General features: G+C 42.5%; 1 protein-coding gene across 3 annotated transcripts in view; it reads left to right on the top strand.

The window, feature by feature from the left end:
- The window catches only part of LOC118385801 (collagen alpha-1(XXVIII) chain), a 41,602-nt gene extending 22,492 nt beyond the window's left edge, over positions 1-19,110 (top strand). The window contains exons 12-37 of one of the 3 annotated variants that reach the window (XM_052522002.1): positions 5,842-5,910; positions 5,994-6,062; positions 6,575-6,643; positions 8,067-8,135; positions 9,698-9,766; positions 9,856-9,924; positions 10,059-10,127; positions 10,238-10,309; positions 10,494-10,562; positions 10,652-10,723; positions 11,253-11,321; positions 11,505-11,573; positions 11,667-11,735; positions 11,838-11,906; positions 12,034-12,102; positions 12,281-12,349; positions 12,486-12,554; positions 12,667-12,747; positions 12,862-12,897; positions 12,994-13,030; positions 13,123-13,680; positions 13,830-14,006; positions 14,192-14,271; positions 14,447-14,690; positions 16,272-16,463; positions 16,552-19,110. In XM_052522002.1, coding sequence (XP_052377962.1) covers positions 5,842-5,910; positions 5,994-6,062; positions 6,575-6,643; positions 8,067-8,135; positions 9,698-9,766; positions 9,856-9,924; positions 10,059-10,127; positions 10,238-10,309; positions 10,494-10,562; positions 10,652-10,723; positions 11,253-11,321; positions 11,505-11,573; positions 11,667-11,735; positions 11,838-11,906; positions 12,034-12,102; positions 12,281-12,349; positions 12,486-12,554; positions 12,667-12,747; positions 12,862-12,897; positions 12,994-13,030; positions 13,123-13,680; positions 13,830-14,006; positions 14,192-14,271; positions 14,447-14,690; positions 16,272-16,463; positions 16,552-16,559 — 2,592 coding nt within the window. In that variant the 3' untranslated portion in view covers positions 16,560-19,110. Of the gene's footprint in view, positions 1-5,841; positions 5,911-5,993; positions 6,063-6,574; positions 6,644-8,066; positions 8,136-9,697; positions 9,767-9,855; positions 9,925-10,058; positions 10,128-10,237; positions 10,310-10,493; positions 10,563-10,651; positions 10,724-11,252; positions 11,322-11,504; positions 11,574-11,666; positions 11,736-11,837; positions 11,907-12,033; positions 12,103-12,280; positions 12,350-12,485; positions 12,555-12,666; positions 12,748-12,861; positions 12,898-12,993; positions 13,031-13,122; positions 13,681-13,829; positions 14,272-14,446; positions 14,691-16,271; positions 16,464-16,551 lie in introns of all 3 variants that reach the window. The other 2 variants (XR_008139675.1, XR_008139676.1) reach the window with 2 other exon arrangements.
- The last annotated feature ends 1,551 nt before the right edge of the window (positions 19,111-20,661 follow it).

Below are 20,661 nucleotides of genomic sequence, written 5' to 3' on the forward strand. Positions count from 1 at the left end.
TGCACAGCATAAGAAACAATGTATTTTTTTGCAACTTTTAGTCACACACCTCATGTAGCCTACCCATAGGCTTTTCTGCTGCCACAAACACTCAAACTGGACAGTTCTATCTCAATCTCTTCATTCATAGGCTCAATCATGGACACTCTTACTGACAGTTGTGGCTGCTGAGCATGATGTATAGTTGTCTTTACCTTCCTGTCTTTTGTGCGGTTGTCTGTGCCCAATAATGTTTGTACACTGTTTTGTGCTGCTACCATGTTATTCTGCTGCCATGTTGTGTTGCTACCATGTTGTTGTCATGTTGTGATGCTACCGTGTTGTGTTGTCATGTGTTTCTGCCATGTGTCGTGTCTTTGGCTATGCCGGATTAAGTGATGTGACATGCTATTCTATAAAATAATTTCTAATATTAATATTACCTGATTGAGTTAATCATGTAAATATAATTAACTTGAGAGTCGGGGCACCACGAAAAAATATTTATATAGCTCTTCCGAATAAACTCTTAAAGACCTAGCAATATTTTACATCAACAGCAGTCAATATTAATCATCATCTTAATTCAGTCTCATCTGAAAGTTGTAAATTCTTGGTTATCTTCACGAACCCTGGCTAACACGTTGAATCAGCAATACAAAATTGGGTTTAATTATTTATTTACAGTGGGGCAAAAAGTATTTAGTCAGCCACCAATTGTGCAAGTTCTCCCACTTAAAAAAGATGAGAGGCCTGTAATTTTCATCATAGGTACACTACAACTATGACAGACAAAATGAGAAAATAAATCCAGAAAATTTTTAATGAATTTATTTGCAAATTATGGTGGAAAATAAGTATTTGGTCACCTCCAGACAAGCAAGATTTCTGGCTCTCACAGACCTGTAACTTCTTCTTTAAGAGGCTCCTCTGTCCTCCACTTGTTACCTGTATTAATGGCACCTGTTTGAACTTGTTATCAGTATAAAAGACACCTGTCCACAACCTCAAACAGTCACACTCCAAACTCCACTATGGCCACGACCAAAGAGCTGTCAAAGGACACCAGAAACAAAATTGTAGACTTGCACCAGGCTGGGAAGACTGAATCTGCAATAGGTAAGCAGCTTAGTTTGAAGAAATCAACTGTGGGAGCAATTATTAGGAAATGGAAGACATACAAGACCACTGATAATCTCCCTCGATCTGGGACTCCACGCAAGATCACACCCCGTGGGGTCAAAATGATCACAAGAACGGTGAGCAAAAATCCCAGAACCACACGGGGGGACCTAGTGAATGACCTGCAGAGAGCTGGGACCAAAGTAACAAAGCCTACCATCAGTAACACACTACGCCGCCAGGGACTCAAATCCTGCAGTGCCAGTGTCCCCCTGCTTAAGCCAGTACATGTCTGACGTCTGAAGTTTGCTAGAGAGCATTTGGATGATCCAGAAGACTGGGAGAATGTCATATGGTCAGATGAAACCAAAATATAACTTTTTGGTAAAAACTCAACTCGTCGTGTTTGGAGGACAAAGAATGCTGAGTTGCATCCAAAGAACACCATACCTACTGTGAAGCATGGGGGTGGAAACATCATGCTTTGGGGCTGTTTTTCTGCAAAGGGACCAGGACGACTGATCCGTGTAAAGGAAAGAATGAATGGGGCCATGTATCGGAAGATTTTGAGTGAAAACCTCCTTCCATCAGCAAGGGCATTGAAGATGAAATGTGGCTGGGTCTTTCAGCATGACAATGATCCCAAACACACCGCCCGGGTAACGAAGGAGTGGCTTCGTAAGAAGCATTTCAAGGTTGTGGAGTGGCCTAGCCAGTCTCCAGATCTCAACCCCATAGAAAATCTTTGGAGGGAGTTGAAAGTCCGTGTTGCCCGGCAACAGCCCCAAAACATCACTGCTCTAGAGGAGATCTGCATGGAGGAATGGGCAAAATACCAGCAACAGTGTGTGAAAACCTTGTGAAGACTTACAGAAAACGTTTGACCTCTGTCATTGCCAACAATGGTCCTTCTGTAGCTCAGTTGGTAGAGCATGGCGCTTGTAACGCCAGGGTAGTGGGTTCGATCCCCGGGACCACCCATACGTAGAATGTATGCACACATGACTGTAAGTCGCTTTGGATAAAAGCGTCTGCTAAATGGCATATATTATTATATTATAACAAAGGGTATATAACAAAGTATTTAGATAAACTTTCGTTATTGACCAAATACTTATTTTCCATCATTTGCAAATAAATTCATTAAAAATCCTACAATGTGATTTTCTGGATTTTCTTTTCTCATTTTGTCTGTCATAGTTGAAGTGTACCCATGATGACAATTACAGGTCTCTCTCATCTTTTTAAGTGGGAGAACTTGCACAATTGGTGGCTGACTAAATGCTTTTTTGCCCCACTATACTAAATACCAAACTAATCACACAGAATTACACATACACATAATTAATCATAACTTGATTACAAATTATATCATAAAGGAAAACGTCCCTAGTGGGCGGAACAGATATGACAACTTGTTACACAAAAGAAAAGGGGCTGGGTTTGAGTGAAAGAGCAGGAAGACTGAGTAACAAAGGAAGAAGCTGTGCTATCGTAAATACAGTATCTGATGCATTCTAAATTACAGCCCATTTGGAAAAGGAAAACACAATAAATACTTACTCTAAGCTGTGCTTCAGTAGGTTGATGGTAGATGGAAGGCCGTGTTGCCAAACCGAGTCCTTTGTCCTTTGAAGAATGTCTCTGGCGGTCAATTGGATACGTTGTAGTAACGTCGTTGTGTGATAGACGGGATACTCTGTCTGTTCCTTCCTAACCCTCGTTTGCAGCTGCTGTTCTGTAGTGAATAAGAGTTCAAAGTTCATACCATTCGCAACCAAAGCTCACGCTGATGGCTTCGTTCTGTAGTTATTATCTGAACCATTCTGTCATCAGACCATCGTCCTCACATCCTCGGAACAGGAGGTTATATTGTCGTCAAGGCTTTATATAGGAAGGGAGAGGAGGGCATGTTTGAAAAGTTTTATAACCCATGTCCCTTCACAGGGGCGGGCCACTGATTGAGCAGAGCCCTAACCTTATGAAAACCCAAATCTCACATTTTAGAAGCTAAAATCACATTTCATCCCATCACGAATAATTTCATATTCAAACATTTAAATTGAACAACAATTCCATGTGAATCCAATAACTCTGATGTGTAGACTGTAGAGTTTATGTAGACTGTAGAGTTTATGTCATCTTATCATTGATGAGAATGTCTCAGATGACAACCGAACTGACATCATATTCATTAAGTACCACTGCATATGTTCAATTGGTCGGATTACCAGAATATAGTTCATTTCCCCCCACCTTCTGATGTTCCCAGAATCTCTATGTTAACCAAGGTGTTTGCAAATGTAACATCAGTAGGGTACAGAGAGGAAAAAGGGGGAAAGAGGTATTTATGACTGTCATAAACCTACCCCCAGGCCAACGTCATGACACATGCTATGTGTTTGTCTTAGGTCTCTCTTTATGTAGTGTTGTGGTGTCTCTCTTGTCGTGATGTGTGTTTTGTTTTATATTTTATATATTTTATATATTTGTATATACAATTGAAGTTGGAAGTTTACATACGCCTTAGCCAACTACATTTAAACTCAGTTTTTCACAATTCCTGACTTTTAATCCTAGTAACAATTCCCCTGTTTTAGGTCAGTTAGGATCATCACTTTATTTTAAGAATGTGAAATGTCAGAATAATAATAGAGAGAATGATTTATTTCAGTTTTCATTTCTTTCAACACAGTTCCAGTAGGTCAGAAGTTTGCATACACTCAATTAGCATTTGGTAGCATTGCCTTTAAATTGTTTAATTTGAGTCAAACATTTCCGGCCTTCCACAAGCTTCCCACAACAAGTTGGGTGAATTTTGGCACATTCCTCCTGACAGAGCTGGTGTAACTGAGTCAGGTTTGTAGGCCTCCTTGCTCGCACACGCTTTTTCAGTTCTGCCCACAAACTTTCGATAGAATTGAGGTCAGGGCTTTATGATGGCCTCTCCAATACCTTGACTTTGTTGTCCTTAAGCCATTTTGCCACAACTTTGGAAGTATGCTTGGGGTCATTGTTCATTTGGATGTCCCATTTGCGACCAAGCTTTAACTTTCTGATTGATGTCTTGAGATGTTGCTTCAATATATACACATAATTTTCCTTCCTCATGATGCCATCTATTTTGTGAAGTGCACCAGTCCCTCCTGCAGCAAAGCACCCCCACAACATGACGCTGCCACCCCCGTGCTTCACGGTTGGGATGGTATTCTTCGGCTTGCAAGTCTCCCCCTTTTCCCTCCAAACATAACAATGGTCATTATGGCCAAGCAGTTCTATTTTTGTTTCATCACACCATAGGACATTTCTCCAAAAAGTATGATCTTTGTCCCCATGTGCAGTTGCAAACTTTAGTCTGGCTTTTTTATGACGGTTTTGGAGCAGTAGCTTCTTCCTTCTTCCTTTCTTTCTTCCTTTCAGTTGATGTCGATATAGGACTCGTTTTACTGTGGATATAGATACTTTTGTACCTGTTTCCTCCAGCATCTTCACAAGGTCCTTTGTTGTTGTTCTGGGATTGATTTGCACTCGTTTTACTGTAGATATAGATACTTTCGTACCTGTTTCGTCCAGCATCTTCACGAGATCCTTTGCTGATGTTCTGGGATTGATTTGCACTTTTCGCACCAAAATACGTTCATCTCTAGGAGACAGAACGCGTCTCCTTCCTGAGCGGTATGACGGCTGCGTAGTCCCATGGTGTTTATACTTGCGTACTATTGTTTGTACAGATTAATGTGGTACCTTCAGACGTTTGGAAATTGCTCCCAACGATGAACCAGACTTGTGGAGGTCTACAATTGTTTTTTCTGAGGTCTTGGCTGATTTCTTTTGATTTTCCCATGAAGCAAAGAGGAACTGAGTTTGAAGGTAGGCCTTGAAATACATCCACATGTACACTTCCAATTGACTCGAATGATGTCAATTAGCCTAAAACCATGACATCATTTTCTGGAATTTTCCAAGATGTTTAAAGGCACAGTCAACTTAATGTAACGATCCTCTTCCTGCGAATGACTGGACCAAAGCGCAGCGTGAGACGTGTTCATGATATTTTATTAAAACCAGAACACTAGAACAAAAAATTACAAAGAGGAAAACAAACGATTCTGTAAGGAAACTAACAATACAGAAAACAACTACCCACAAAACCCATGTGGGCAAGAGCTACCTAAGTATGGTTCCCAATCAGAGACAACGATAGACAGCTGTCCCTGATTGAGAACCATACCCAGCCAGAAACAAAGAAATACAAAAACATAGAAAAAATAACATAGAATGCTCACCCTAGTCACACCCTGGCCTAACCAAAATAGAGAATAAAAACCTCTCTATGGCCAGGGCGTGACACTTAATGTATGTAAACTTCTGACCCACTGGAATTGTGATACAGTGAATTATAAGTGAAATAATCTGTCTGTAAACAATAGTTGGAAAAATGACCTGTGTCATGCACAAAGTAGATGCCCTAACCGACTTGCCAAAACTATAGTTTGTTAACAAGAAATTTGTGGAGTGGTTGAAAAATGAGTTTTAATGATCCCAACTTAAGTGTATGTAAACTTCCGACTTCAACTGTAATTGGTATCATGTTTCTCTGAACTGCCCAGACTGAATTAGAGCTTTGTACCGTCCTTTAGCTGAAACCCACTCCCTTGTTCTTGACATTGGATCTGTATTATGCTGCTGTCTTTGTTTGCTGCTACCTTTAATCTGTGTCTCTTGTGTTTGTCATCACAGGGTGATCGGGGTCAAGCTGGCCCGGCCGGAATTCAGGGAGTAAATGGTATTGGACTTCCTGGACCAAAGGTACATTTAGTCTGTTTTTGCTTTTGTCTAACTAATGAATTATTTTATGTTACCTGTTCCATCTCACCGTGTCTTTTTTGCAGGGTGATCTGGGATTCCAGGGAAAACCCGGCCCCCCTGGTCCGACAGGGTTGAGTGAATATGGCCAGCCAGTGAGTGGAATGAAACACCCGACGAGCATTTTACTGTAACTTACTACATTATGTAGTTTGGTTTCATTGACAACCTGATAAACTTTGTGAGTGATACTATACACTCAGTGTACAAAACATTAAGAACAACTTCCTAACATTGAGTTGCACCCCCCACCTACTACCATACCCCGTTCAAAGGCACTTAAATATTTTGTTTTGCCCTTTCCAACCCTGAATGGCATACATACACAATTCATGTCTCAATTGACTCAAGGCTTAAAAACTACTCTTTAACCTGTCTCCCCCCCCTTCATCTACACTGATTTAAGTGAATTTAACAGCTGACATCAATAAGGGATCATAGCTTTCACCTGGATTCACATGACCAGCCTATGTCAGGAAAAGAGGTGTCCTTAATATTTTGTACACTCAGTGTTTATCACAGTAGGAAATGTGAGCTGATGACAACTACATAGACAGTGTCATCTGACGCAATGTTGGTAAAAGGATAATGCTGGTTTATTTTACAGGGGCCTCAAGGGCCACAAGGTTTTCAAGGGGAGAAAGGACCCCACGGAGAGGGGCTCCCTGGGCCAAAGGTATGATTACGATTTTGTCATGAATAAAAGGGAAAATACAATAGAGAAATTATCTGGGTACAGCTAGAATGCGCTCCTCTTAATTTTTATCCTCCATTCTTTCTATTGTGTTAGCCCACATAAATTATCTGGGTACAGCTAGAATGCGCTCCTCTTAATTGTTATCCTCCATTCTTTCTATTGTGTTAGCCCACAGAATTGTGTTAGCCCACAGCATCATTTCTGGGATTACCATTAGCTACAATGCTGGAAGCAGAATGTCCACTCAAAAGACCTTCTTTGTGTTACACCAATAGCAGAAACAGACCTAAACCTTCCATAAATCAGACGGCTTCTCGGCCTCTTGATTCTACCAGCGCCTGGGCTGTTGAAGATGGCCATCTGTTGGGCTACAATTAGCCTCAGAAACTGACAAGGAGTTACATAAGCATGAAAGCACAACTCTCATTCACTGGATTTCAGAGGGAAGAACTGTGTAATAAACACATTTACTGCATCTGCCAAAGCCAGGCCCTGCTCTTCTCCAAAGTAGTCTACTCACAGCTAGTTGTCAGTCAAGTGTTACCATTCATGTTGATGCGCGCATGCAAACCCTTTAAAAACAATGTCATTTCTCCATGTTGCAACTTGTGGAGTGACATATCATATCTTATATGTGGACTGTTCAAACATCACATGCACTTGGAGAGGGGCTGGATTTCCATGGGATTTAAGTGGCAATCAACTACAAAATGGAACACATTATGTAAACATAGCTATCCTTTTTTGTTTGACAGCACTTGGAGTTCATCTTGGGTTTTATTGGAGTTATATTATCATCGTAATATGTAGAGACGTGAACATGAACACAGTGCTTATATCGGATGAGTAAATGTATAAAACATCCTCGTGAACAAATTCTTTAGCAGTGGAATACTTCCTTCAGTCTGTTTTTCCTAATTCAAGTCAGAACCTGAGAGCAAATCAAATAACAGCAGTGTTGAGTGTGACCTGCGGTTGATGCATGTACATTTGGCAGTAGTAGGCAGATCGTGGAAAATGAGCGTAACACAGAAAATGTCCTGAGGTAACCAAAACAATTCATATGTTCCTGTCTGTGTGTCTGCATTTAATTATTTTTCAACTGTTGCTGATGCAATAAACATGCCTAAATTCATCACCCTCTCCCTCTGCCAAGTTTGACAAGGGTAAGCAACAGAAGGATAAAGTAAACAGATTCCAACATGAACGCCATATTTGAGAATAAAATAACTTCAGTCATACAGGACCATGTCATGTTACTCACAAGACAGACAGGTGCTAACTTAACCCTCCCGGTCCCTACTACACTATCGACTGAGAATGAGAACAATGAGGATACTGCCGTGATTGTGTGAACCAGTAGGAGCTGGATGTGTGTGACTGGAGAGTCTTTGTTCGGCAGGGAGACCGGGGGCTGGCCGGACCGAGGGGGCCAAGAGGACAGACGGGTGCAGGAATCAAAGGAGAAAAGGTGGGCTGTAAATACATCATTAATCAATGCCATTCACACAAACATGCCATGTCTACCCAACAAAAGACCTAATGAAGTTCATAAAGAAGCCTTGGATCCTCCCTCTGGGCCTCCTTGGGCCACTCCATTGAGAAAAAAAGGGCGGGGGGGGTTATAGCTGTAGTTACTGTGGGAAAGTTGAAGGTAGGATTCTTTTTGCATGATGTAGGATTCAACCATGCTACAGTACATTGTTTCATACAACTACTGGCATAACCCGTGTCTAGCACTCAAATTAAGCCACATTTATGGTTAGGTGGTTAGGTGGTTAGGGATTTTAGCCCTCTGTAGTCAAGAACAAGATACTCTATATGCTCACATCACATTTAGGAAAGGCACTCATGCAGATATTCAGCCTGGTGATTCTATTAGTGCCAATTATCTTGATTTGAAGACATAAAGGCCAATAAACTCATAAAGGTTTAAATGCCAACCTAGACCCTCACCAGGGCCGGATTAATGCAGGGGTTTAACGGGGCTGAAGCCCCTGGGGGAAGAGAAAGCAAAGAGGAAGCAAAAAACTAAAATATATAATAATAATAGTTTTACAATAATATTAAAGGAAGTATATACTGTATATATTATATACTGTATGTAGTATATATTTAGGATTTTTTTTACTGCAACTGCCAACCCTCAGGAGCCTGCTCTGCTAGTCATGCCTTTTTTATCCAACCACAGGAGTCCGTGCCAAATGTTCAAAATACACCAGAGAGCATAATTTAGCCATAGAGGATCATAATAGTTCATAATGGATTAAGTTTTATCACAAGCACATACACGCCAAAATAAAAGAAACACCAACATAATGTGTTTAGGGTAGGGTGTTGGGCCAACACGAGCTGCCAGAATAGCTTCAATGCACCTTGACATAGATTCTACAAGTGGACCTAAACCATACCAGGAAAATGCACCCCCACACCATAACATATACATTTTATACCTCGTTTACCCAAGTGTTTCCTTTATTTTGGCAGTTACCAGTTTGCTTTCAGTTTGGAAGGCCCCAGTTTGGGCAGCATGCGTGTCAAATATACAGTTTGTTGCATTGTGGCCATAGACATATAATCCATAGAAGGGTTTTGGAACCTCTTACCCTGGCAATTTGACAGTTAAACTCATGGGTACACTAGCAATGGATGCCAGTCCTGACTTGAATGAGAACTGCCATCTATGGATTATATTTCTACGGTTAGCTGCGGCTGTCGGTTTGCCTTTTACAGAATTCACAAAACAATTTCGGGAAAAACATGCTGTTTGGAAAGCAAATGCCCACTGCTGAAAAGAGAAGACTAATCTGTGTTTAGAACCAATAAAAAATATATATTCTCAACAACTCCCAATTTTAGCTAACAGCAGCACTGTTTTTCAAATGATCTCATCTTGAGATAGGCTATTGCCACGACGAGGGCATCGGCCATCACCGTGAGCTGGGGGCAGGGGAGCCTATGAAAGACAAAGCCCCGGGGCCTATGATTTCTTAATCGGGCCCTGCCCTTAACCCTTTCTATGTTTGACCTCAGGGTGAGTTCGGGCCTCCAGGTCATCCAGGACTTGTTGGACTTACAGGAGCGGGCATCCAGGGGGAGAAGGTAAACTGAGTGGCGGAGATTAACGAAACACTACACTTGCATTCCCATCAAACACACACACACATGTAATTGTAATTGTTATTCCTCAGGGAGTGGAGGGTCCCAGAGGTCCACCTGGAGGCAGAGGACCTCAAGGAGAGGGCTTACCTGGACCTAAGGTTGGTAGAGACAATGTAAAGCCATGAATTAAAGGCCAAGATAATGGAATTCTCTAATTGCTGTTGTTTGTAGCTAGCCTGTTGTTTTTGCCTGGTGGATTTCTTCACCCTACTTTCCATTCTCTTACTTCTAGGGTGATCAAGGTTTCCCTGGAGAGCTCGGAGCTACAGGGGAGAGAGGTGTTGGTGAGCCAGGGCCAAAGGTAAGACAAATACCGTATCCACCCTCTTCCAAATAATTAAAAAAACACCTTTTCAAATAAGCCTGTTGAAATAGTGATATATTTTTAAAAGCAATTTGTTTCTTTTCCAGGGTGAGCTTGGTACATCTGGCCTGGCTGGCTTACCTGGTCTTCCAGGCGAGGACGGGGCTCCAGGACAGAAGGTGTGTTATTTCACCTTTACATCACTTCTATATATCCAGTATAGTTCTATAGATCCAGTATAGTTCTATAGATTCCGGTATAGTTCTATAGATCCATTATAGTTCTATAGATCCAGTATACCACAAAGGAAAGGAATGTGCCAATGTGAAATGGTCTGTCCCATCTACCCTTCGCCACTGCCAGGGTGAGGCAGGTGTAGCTGGTATAAGAGGTCCTGATGGAGCAGCAGGGATCGGCACCCAGGGCGAGAAGGTAGGTTTCACATCCTCACCCTTCTGTCATACTCACCTGCAAGCACCAAGAGGGGGTCATGTAAATTATGTGTGCTCCACCCCTACCAGGGAGACCAGGGTCAGAGGGGCATCCGTGGATTACATGGACCTCCTGGCATGACCGGACCCTCAGGGGCAAAGGTAATAATGATAATACTAATTGGTTGCATTTATATAGGGGGGCAGAATGCTCACCACACATAAGCTAGCATAGTGGAGAGGTGAGGAGTGATATATGCCAAATGGGAATCAGGTGGATGATTTGGTGGACATGATTTAAAGGGGCCAGGTTGGGAATTTGACCAGAACACCTCTACTCTTATGATAAGTGCCATGGTGAGAATAACACAATAACACACAATAACACAATCTGATCACAGCACGGCAGATTTAGCAAACCTGATAGTATTGTTTGCTTTGACCTACCATTATTCATTAAATTAACGTCTATTTAGGTTATTTACAAGCAACACTCAACACACACTGTGTTGACTGCATATTTGTTGGGATTGTTGTAATAGCAGGCCAACAGTTTGAGTTCAACCAAAATACACTAGAAGATTACAAAAGTGGCAAACACTGCAGAAAATCTCTGCAGGCTGTTGGTAGTGTAGGGCTTGTTTGGATAAAGTGTCTGTAGAGTTCAATGCTATTTGATTTTTTTTTTCAGGGGGAGCCTGGCACACCAGGCCGACTGGGCATGCCAGGACTACCGGGACGGGCCATTGCAGGTCCCAAGGTAAGAAATACACATCTATTAACACCCTGTTTCTGTATGCAAGTCTTGGCAGGTACTGTACACATTTGACAGGCCTGTTAGCCTGCAGTAAGAAACACTGTTACATGCAGTCTGTTGCAATGCATCCTCGCATCCTGGCTGATAAACAGCATTGTGATGAGCTTATCTCATTCTCTGTCTCAGGGTGATCTAGGCCCACCTGGTCCCTCTGGGCCGACTGGAGAGACAGGCTATGGGCTACCTGGGCCAAAGGTAAGTGTTGCAATTCACAACAAAGAAAATATGAAATTACTATTACTATGAGGCATATGCTCATCGTTTTGAATAATGTTTTTTTTCTTCCAGGGTGACCGTGGTCATCCTGGTCCATCAGGACCTTTTGGATCCAAAGGGGAAGGTTTCCCTGGTCCAGTGGTGAGTACCTACAACCAGCATGGCCAACTGCATACTTAACTGCAGATTACTGGTGTTAAGCCAAACTCATTCCATTTGGATTGTTCCCTGTTTATTTTTTAGGGTCCTCCAGGCCTTCCAGGTCTACAGGGAGAGCAGGGACCTGAGGGCATTGGCATCCCAGGACCTAAGGTACTTGTCATCTGTATCTGTCATGTATCTGTCCCTAAATCCTCTATGTCAATCTGCTACAACCTACTAGATGTCAACGTGAATGTGTATTATGTATCGTACGTGACTCTACATCTGTCTGTCCCAGGGAGACATTGGCTTCAGAGGATTGCCAGGTTTGCCAGGCCCAAAAGGAAAGGGTGTGCAAGGACCACCGGTATGAAGCTAATATTAACAGAACTTCCATTATTCAGCCATAGGTCACATTCTGAGTGTAATACCTTAACACATACCGGTAGTCCAGCTGTGATGGCAATGTCCAAACTTAATCAACTTTAGTTATAGTCTGTAGCCTGTCTGTCCCCTCCCATTAAATTAGCATCATTGGTTTCCAGGGTAACATTGGAAGGAAAGGACCCCCTGGTCCAAATGGGCCCCCAGGGGAAGGTCTGCAGGGCCCCAAGGTATGTTTAATAACACCGTCCACTCCTGACCTGTGATCTTTAGTGTGTTTTAGCTCTTTTTCAACTACCTGGCCTTTGGGTAAATGACCAACCGATGGCTCTTGTTTTGATTAATGATTCATCTTTTGTATTTTAGGGTGAGCAGGGGTCTCAGGGTGTGACAGGGCCAAGGGGACCCATAGGGGAAGGATTCCCAGGAGGTAAGGTAAGAGGATGACATGCATGCTTCAACTCATAGCCCTCTTCCTCTGATGGATGCAGTGACCTTGTCTCTAACAGCAGTGCTCCTGTTGCTTCCTCCTGTCTCATCACCGCAGGGTGACCGTGGCTTGCAGGGTGAGAGAGGAAATAAGGGTGTAAAGGGGGGCATGGGAGATTCTGGGGTTCCTGGAGAGTCTGTGAGTTTTCTAAATAATCATTGTTTTACCAAAATTGCTGTTTTATGGTGTTCTTTCATATCATTTAGAAGTAGTGATGTATGAATCATTTCAAATGTTTCTCTCATAACTCAGGGGAGGCCAGGAGTAAAGGGTGAAGTGGGGCTTACAGTAAGTTCACAAACTTTACATACTGCTTGAATGGCTCTGTAATATATACAAAAATATGAAATATGAATATAAATCTCACACTTCTATCACTTCCAGAGAGAAGACATCATTAAATTGATCAAGGAATTATGTGGTAAGACTAACACCATGATAATAATAAATCCAAGCTAAAACATGAAGCTTTGATTAAATAATGTTAATTCAGCATCTCTCTCATGCTTTTAGGATGTGGAATCAAGTGCAAGGAGAGGCCAATGGAGCTTGTATTCGTCATTGACAGCTCAGAGAGCGTTGGTCCGGAAAACTTTGAAATCATCAAGGACTTCGTCACAGCGCTGGTGGACCGTACCACTGTTGGACGTAACGCCACCAGAATTGGATTAGTCCTGTACAGTCTGGATGTCCACCTGGAGTTCAATCTGGCGCGCTACATGACCAAACAAGATGTCAAGCAGGCCATCAGGAAGATGTCCTACGTGGGTGAGGGAACCTATACTAGCACCGCCATCCGGAAGGCTACCCAGGAGGCCTTCTACAGTGCCCGTACTGGGGTTAGGAAAGTGGCCATTGTTATCACAGATGGACAGACAGACAAACGAGAGCCTGTGAAGCTGGACATTGCTGTGAGGGAGGCCCATGCTGCCAACATTGAGATGTATGCCCTGGGGATTGTCAACACCTCAGATACAACCCAGGCCGGGTTCCTGCGTGAACTAAATCTGATCGCCTCTGACCCTGACAGTGAACATATGTACCTCATCGACGATTTCAACACTCTACCAGGTGATTAACATGGTCATATGTGTATGGTATCACACATTACTTAATACAATGCTGTTGTACAGTAATAATAACTTTACCCTTTATTGTCATACAGATATCATATTTTATACTTTATCTGACATTGTCATTTCTCTCCTTTTGTCTTTCAGCTCTGGAGTCAAAGCTTGTTAGCCAGTTCTGTGAGGATGAGAATGGAGCCCTTGTGTTGAATCGCAACACTAATGGCTTTGGAAGAAATGGGAACAACGGCTATGGGAACAACGGACAGGGGAATAGCGGACAGGGGAATAACGGACAGGGGAATAACGGACAGGGGAATAACGGACAGGGGAATAACGGACAGGGGAATAACGGACAGGGGAATAACGGACAGGGAATAACGGACAGGGGAATAACGGACAGGGGAATAACGGACAGGGGAATAACGGACAGGGGAATAACGGACAGGGGAATAATGAACATGGAAACAACTATAATGAGGATCCTATCCTAAATCCAAGTGGACGCACCAGTTCCCAGAGTCACATCAGAGGCCGTGGAGATAACTTTGTTCTGCCCCTCAATGCTGGACCACTCCCAGTGCAGGTCCAAGTAGACTTTTGCAGGACACATTTATATCATACAAAGTATCTCTCCTTAGGTGTTATAGAGGAGCAATTGAATTATTGCTTTGTTATAGTCATTGCTCTGTTAGTCAATTAATTAAATTTTAGCAGTAGAGGGTTGAGTTACTGTCTAACTAATCTATGTGTGTGTCATCATCCAGGTGGATGATGAAGAGGGTGAAGATTTAGACGTCAGGACCTACGTGCGAGGAGGTAGTACTGTGGCTGAAGCTAACGAAACAGTATCCATCTTCCCTGCAAAGGAAAGCTCCCACTCCAACACAGCTGTCTCGTCATCAGGATCAGCATCAGCATCCTCAGGAACAACAGGTTCAGCTTCATCATCCAGCGAGGGCCAATTTCAGCCTGTATCAATTCCTATCCCTAATTCTATTTCCCCCCAAGGTTAGGACCTAACACTGCAAAATGTTGTGTTAGATAAAGAAACACAGTCATTTCTGTCATGGAAGTTGGCGTTCAATATCTTTACACCTTTTCAAATTCCTTGAATTCGGGAAAGTATTCAGACCCTTTTACTTTTTCCACATTGAATTACATTACAGCCTTATTATAAAATTGATTAAATCAATATTTTACCTCCTCAATCTACACACAATACCCCATAATGACAAAGCTAAAACAGGTTTTTAGAAATGTTTGCAAGTATTCAGACCCTTTGCTATGAGACTCAAAATTGAGATCAGGTACATCCTATTTCCACTGATCATCCTTGAGATGTTTCTACAACTTGATTGTAGTCCACCTGTGGTAAATTCAATTGATTGGACATGATTTGGAAAGGCACACACCTGTCTATATAAAGTCCCACAGTTGACAGTGCATGTCAGAGCAAAAACCAGGCCATGAGGTCGAAGGAATTGTCCATAGAGCTCCGAGACAGGATTGTTTCGAGGCACAGATCTGGGGAAGGTTTCCCAAAAACGAATCCCAAGAAGACAGTGGCCTCCATCATTCTCAAATAGAAGAAGTTTGGAACCACCAAGACTCTTCCTAGAGCTGGCCGCTCAGCCAAATTGAGTATTCGGGCGAGAAGGGCCTTGGTCAGGGAGGTAACCAAGAACCCGATGGTCACTCTGAAGGAGCTCCAGAATTCCCCTGTAGGGATGGGAGAATCTTCAAGAAGGACAACAATCTCTGCGGCACTCCACCAATCAGGCCTTTATGGTAGCATGGCCAGAAGAAAGCCACTCCTCAGTAAAAGGTACATGACAGCCCTCTTGGATTTTGCCAAAAGGCACCTAAAGACTCTCAAACCATGAGAAGGGTCACGTCTGGAGAAAACCTTGCCCCATCCCTATGGTGAAGCATGGTGGTGGTAGCATCATGCTGTGGGATGTTTTTCAGTGGCAGGGACTGGGAGACCAGTCAGGATGGAGGGAAGATGAACAGAGCAAAGTCCAGAGAGATCCTTGATGAAAACCTGTTCCAAAGCAGTTCACCTTCCAATAGGACAATGACCCTAAGCACACAGCCAAGACAACGTGGGAGTAGCTTCAGGACAAATCTCCTTGAGTGGCCTAGCCAGAGCCCAGACTTGAACCTGATCGAACATCTCTGGAAAGACCTGAAAATAGCTGTGCAGCGACACTCCCCATCCAACCTGACAGAGCTTGAGAGGATCTGCAGAGAAGAATGGGCGAAACTCCCCAAATACAGGTGTGCCAAGCTTGTAGTGTCATACCCAAGAAGACTCGAGGCTGTAATCGCTGCCAAAGGTGCTTCAACAAAGTAACTGAGTAAATGGTCTGAATACATATGTAAATGTGATATTTTAGCTTTTTATTTTGAATAACTTTGCTAACATTTCTAAAAACCTGTTTTTTCTTTGTCATTATGGGGTATTGTGTGTATTTTATAAATTTTACAATGAGGATATAATGTAAAAAATGTGGGAAAAGTCAAGGGGTCTGAATACTTTCCGAATGCACTGTATGTCATACCTCTCCTTTGATGTTGTTTTGTCAGAGTCCGTCTCGCTCAATCCCCGCTGTAACCTGAGTTTGGACCAAGGCACCTGTCAAGAGTACAACATCCAGTGGTATTACGACAAACAGGCCAATTCCTGTGCCCAGTTCTGGTATGGAAGCTGTGAAGGAAATGCCAACCGCTTTGAGACAGAGGATGTGTGTAAGAAGACCTGTGTTCTATCTAGAACAGGTATGTGCCACAGCACGTAGTGCTCTTAAGCTTCGGTGCTCTGTTTTCTGGTATTATTTTTGATATGCTCTCCCTGTATTTTCCACAGCGGGTTAAAACAGGCAGATGATCAATCAACTCATCAGAACAATCTGCCATGGAACCAACTAAGCAAAGTGCAGAGGATGTTTAATAATAGTGTACTACTGATATTTAAAAATGGTATATTTACAACAGGCATTTTATCATTGGAAATAGCGTTATTTTTGCAGCTCTCTGTGTCTCTCTCTCTTGAGGTGTAGAGAATAAGGGAAGGACATGCCACTTCTAGATTTCATGAAGTTGCCTTTCTTTTCAGATGTATGGTTATCTGTGGACTTTATTTACAGAAGTCTGAATTTGTGAAGAAAATATAACGTTGCTATGGTAACTGTTTCATTACATTTGAAAAGTGATCCTATACCTTACTCTTATTATATTGATGTTGGATTAACTAATCCATTCAATACCTCAATGTTACTCAACCGTAAGCTGTACTGAACAAAGGGGATAGTTTCAAGCCCAGCGTTTGTCATTTCAGGTTTACCTGAGAAAAACATCACACAATACAATTCTCATACCTCTTAGCCATAAGCACATTGTGCTGCCATTATGCTGTCCCACAATATCGTTTTATAATATAGGGATAGTCTTCTAGAATACATTATTTTTTTTTAGTATACGTCTGAATTCAGTAATTGTATTTTAAAGCAAACTAAATTAAATAGGTGCTGTAATTATTTTTCTTGTTTGTTTAATGATATGTATTCGTCCGTTTTAGGGTCACACATGCCAGGCCTATAAGTGACAATATGCAACTTCACCTATGTATTTTTCTTCCAAAGTGTTTTGGGAAATCGCACGTTGCTGTTGATGAAAAAGCTAACTTTGAAATGAATCACATTTTTTACATGTGTACTGGTTTTGATGATTTTGTTTTGTATTTGTTTTTATTGATTGAAAAAGGATAGATAGATAGATAGATAGATAGATAGATAGATAGATAGATAGATAGATAGATAGATAGATAGATAGATAGATAGATAGATAGATAGATAGATAGACAGACAACTTCACAAAACAGTGGGAAGCTTTGGAGTCACCATGGGCCAGCATCCCTGTAGAACACCTTTTAGCGTCCATGCCCTGACGAATTGAGGCTGTTCTGGAGGCAAAAGAGGGTGCAACTCAATATTAGAAAGGGGTTCCTAATGTTTTGTACACTCAGTGTATTTGGCCTTGTGTTTTAGGTTGTTTTCCTGCTGAAAGGTGAATTTGTCTCCCTGTGTCTGTTGGAAAGCAGACTGAACCACGCTTTCCTCTAGGACTTGCCTGTGCTTAGCTATATTCCTTTTCTTTTTATCCTAAAAAGCTCCCTGGTCCTTGCTGATGACAAGCATCCTCATAACATGATGTAGAACCACCATGCTTGAAAATATGAAAAGTGGTACTCAGTGATGGACTGTATTAGATTTGCCCCAAACATAATGCTTTGTATTGAGGTCAAAACGTACATTTCTTTGCCACATGTTTTGCAGTGTTACTTTAATGCCTTATTGCAAACAGGATGCATATATTTGAATATTTTTATTCTGTTCAGGCTTCCTTCTTTTCATTCTGTAATTTAGGTTATTATTGTGGAGTAACTACATTGTTGTTGATCCATCACCATCTCCTTTTAAAATCACCATTGGTATCATGGTGACATCCCTGAGCGGTTTCCTTCCTCTCCGTCAACTGAGTTAGGAAGGACGCCTGTATCTTTGTAGTGACTGGGTGTATTGATGCACCATCAAAAGTGTAATTAATAACTTCACCATGATCAAAGGGATATTCAATGTCTGTTTTTTACCCATCTAACAATAGGTGCCATTCTTTTGCGAGTCATTGGAAAACGTCTCTAGTCTTTGTCGTTGAAGCTGTGCTTGAAATTCACTGCTCAACTGAAGGACCTTACAGATAATTGTATGTATGGGGTACAGAGATGGGGTAGTCATTCAAAAATCATGTTAAACACCATTATTGCACACAGAATTAGTCCATACAACTTATCTGACTTTTTAAAGGTTAAAGGACATTTTTACTCATGAAGTTATTTAGGCTTGCCATAACAAAGGGGTTGAATACTTATTGACACCAGACATTTCAGCTTTTAGTCTTTTATTAATTTGTACAAAATTCTAAAAACAGAATTCCACTTTGACATTGTGGGGCATTGTGTGTAGATCAGTGACACACATCTACATTTTATCCATTTTAAATTCCAAGTTGTAATACAACAAAATGTGGAAAAAATTAAAGGGGTGTGAATACTTTCTGAAGGCACTGATTCTTGAAGACGAAATGCCTCATGAGCTTAGTTCAACTGTCCCCATCAGAACCCAAAATATAAGCTTGTTTTACAAACACTGCATAGCCTCAAAACATGGTTCAAACTATAATTTAGAAAATATCACGGATGGTCAGTCCTTGCATCCATAGCTCTGTCTATGAATTTGAGAGCAGTTTACCGAAACAGCGGTTATTGTTTGAACAGCAGATTGCCCCTTTTAACCAAGCTCCAACCCTCCCCATGTGCCTTTTTGTGTTCGTTCTTCAACTGTGAATAAATATAATTTTGGGATTCTTATCTCCGTCTCCTCATTGTATTCTGACTGATGCGTCATAGTGGCAGCAATAAACCTGATCTAGCCTATCATACAGTCCAACCTAGTCCTTCCTTTGTTTAAGTAAGCCCTCCACCTTTTTGATCTTTAAAAGAGGCCTGTTTGTGTGTGTGGTTCTATAGAGTAGATGTGCCGTGTGTTCTCTTTCAAAGGCTTTTTTCGGTATCTCACTATGGGGAACCGGTGACCACATAGAAGCTCCAATCACACAAAGTCTGACGGACAGAATCACTGCTTTGCTGCTTAATTGTTTGCCAGGACTCGCTGTGGAGTGTGGGATTACAGCTTCTTGTCGAGAGAATTGGGTACTTTTACTGAAAGGAAAAGTTTGCTTCTCAGGCTCCAGTCAAAGCTAGCACCACATGGCTAGCCTTCATCAAACTAGCCCACTTAGCTACCTGCTTCGTGATGCTTTTTCCCCACCACGGTGGAAGAGAGGAAGGAGACTTTTGAGATTTGGTTAGCCAATGTGGCAAGGCAAGGCTGACCTAGCTAGCTCACAGAAGACTTATGCCATGCACTTTTTCTTCAGCTAGCCTTCGAATGCCAAGATTAGCTAGCTACACAGCTAAGATTCAGCCAGCAGATGCATAGCCCGTACTTCCCACTTGCTGGAGCTATGGCTACTAGTACCCCTTCACAGGGTGAACCCAGCTTGCCCCCTGCTCCCCTACACCGTGCCTATGTGGGTTCTTTATCAGGGAAGACACTCATTCTATCTTTCACCTGCTTGGGACTGGAGCATGCCCAGACAGCTCTCGCTATCCCAGAGTCCTGCATGCATTGCGCGAAGTTGCCCCCCCCCCCGAGGCTATTCTTCCTCCCAGCAAAGAGTCCACCCAACAACCCCAAACCGAGGCCAGCTGGGCCGAGGTTATAGACGGTCTCCCCCCAGATTTCCACCAGATGTTCGACAAACTAGCAGCAAGGAAGGAAGACATGGTGATTGTAGAGGAGGAGGACGACAGTATTCTGCACATCTTCTGCAACAAGGATGATGAAGAAGCTCAGACCTCGAGGCCTTCTAGAACACTTGCCCCCGGCACCCAGCTTGGAGTGTGGGCAACTCCATGTGTACAAATGGGCTGCAGCCAAGCTCAACCCCCCAAGCGGTGGAACCTTCTCTAGCTAACTACCTATACCCCGAATGCTATGCGTCCTCCCTCACCGGCGCATCTCTCCCTGGCATGATGGAACGTTTCTCTTCTTCCATCCTCCAGAAGGTGTATGTGTCCGCAAGAAACTCACAACACCACTCTACTGATGGCATATCAGGGAGAGCTGCTGGATGAGATGGTCAACCTTAATGGATTCAGGCATGTCCAACCCAGCTGTCTGGGAACCCAGCTGTCTGCCAACCCAGCTGCCTGACTAGGGGCGCTATCCATAACTGTGAATGCGCCAGGAGCCTTGCGGTGATAGGAGAGAGGGCCTAGTGGCTGAACCTGTCCAGCCTGACAAACAAGGAGAAGGCTGACTTCTTGAATGCCTCTATCGAGCCAAACAAGGCGAGG

This window comes from Oncorhynchus keta, chromosome 7 (assembly GCF_023373465.1).
Source record: "Oncorhynchus keta strain PuntledgeMale-10-30-2019 chromosome 7, Oket_V2, whole genome shotgun sequence".
Taxonomy (NCBI): Eukaryota; Metazoa; Chordata; class Actinopteri; order Salmoniformes; family Salmonidae; genus Oncorhynchus; species Oncorhynchus keta.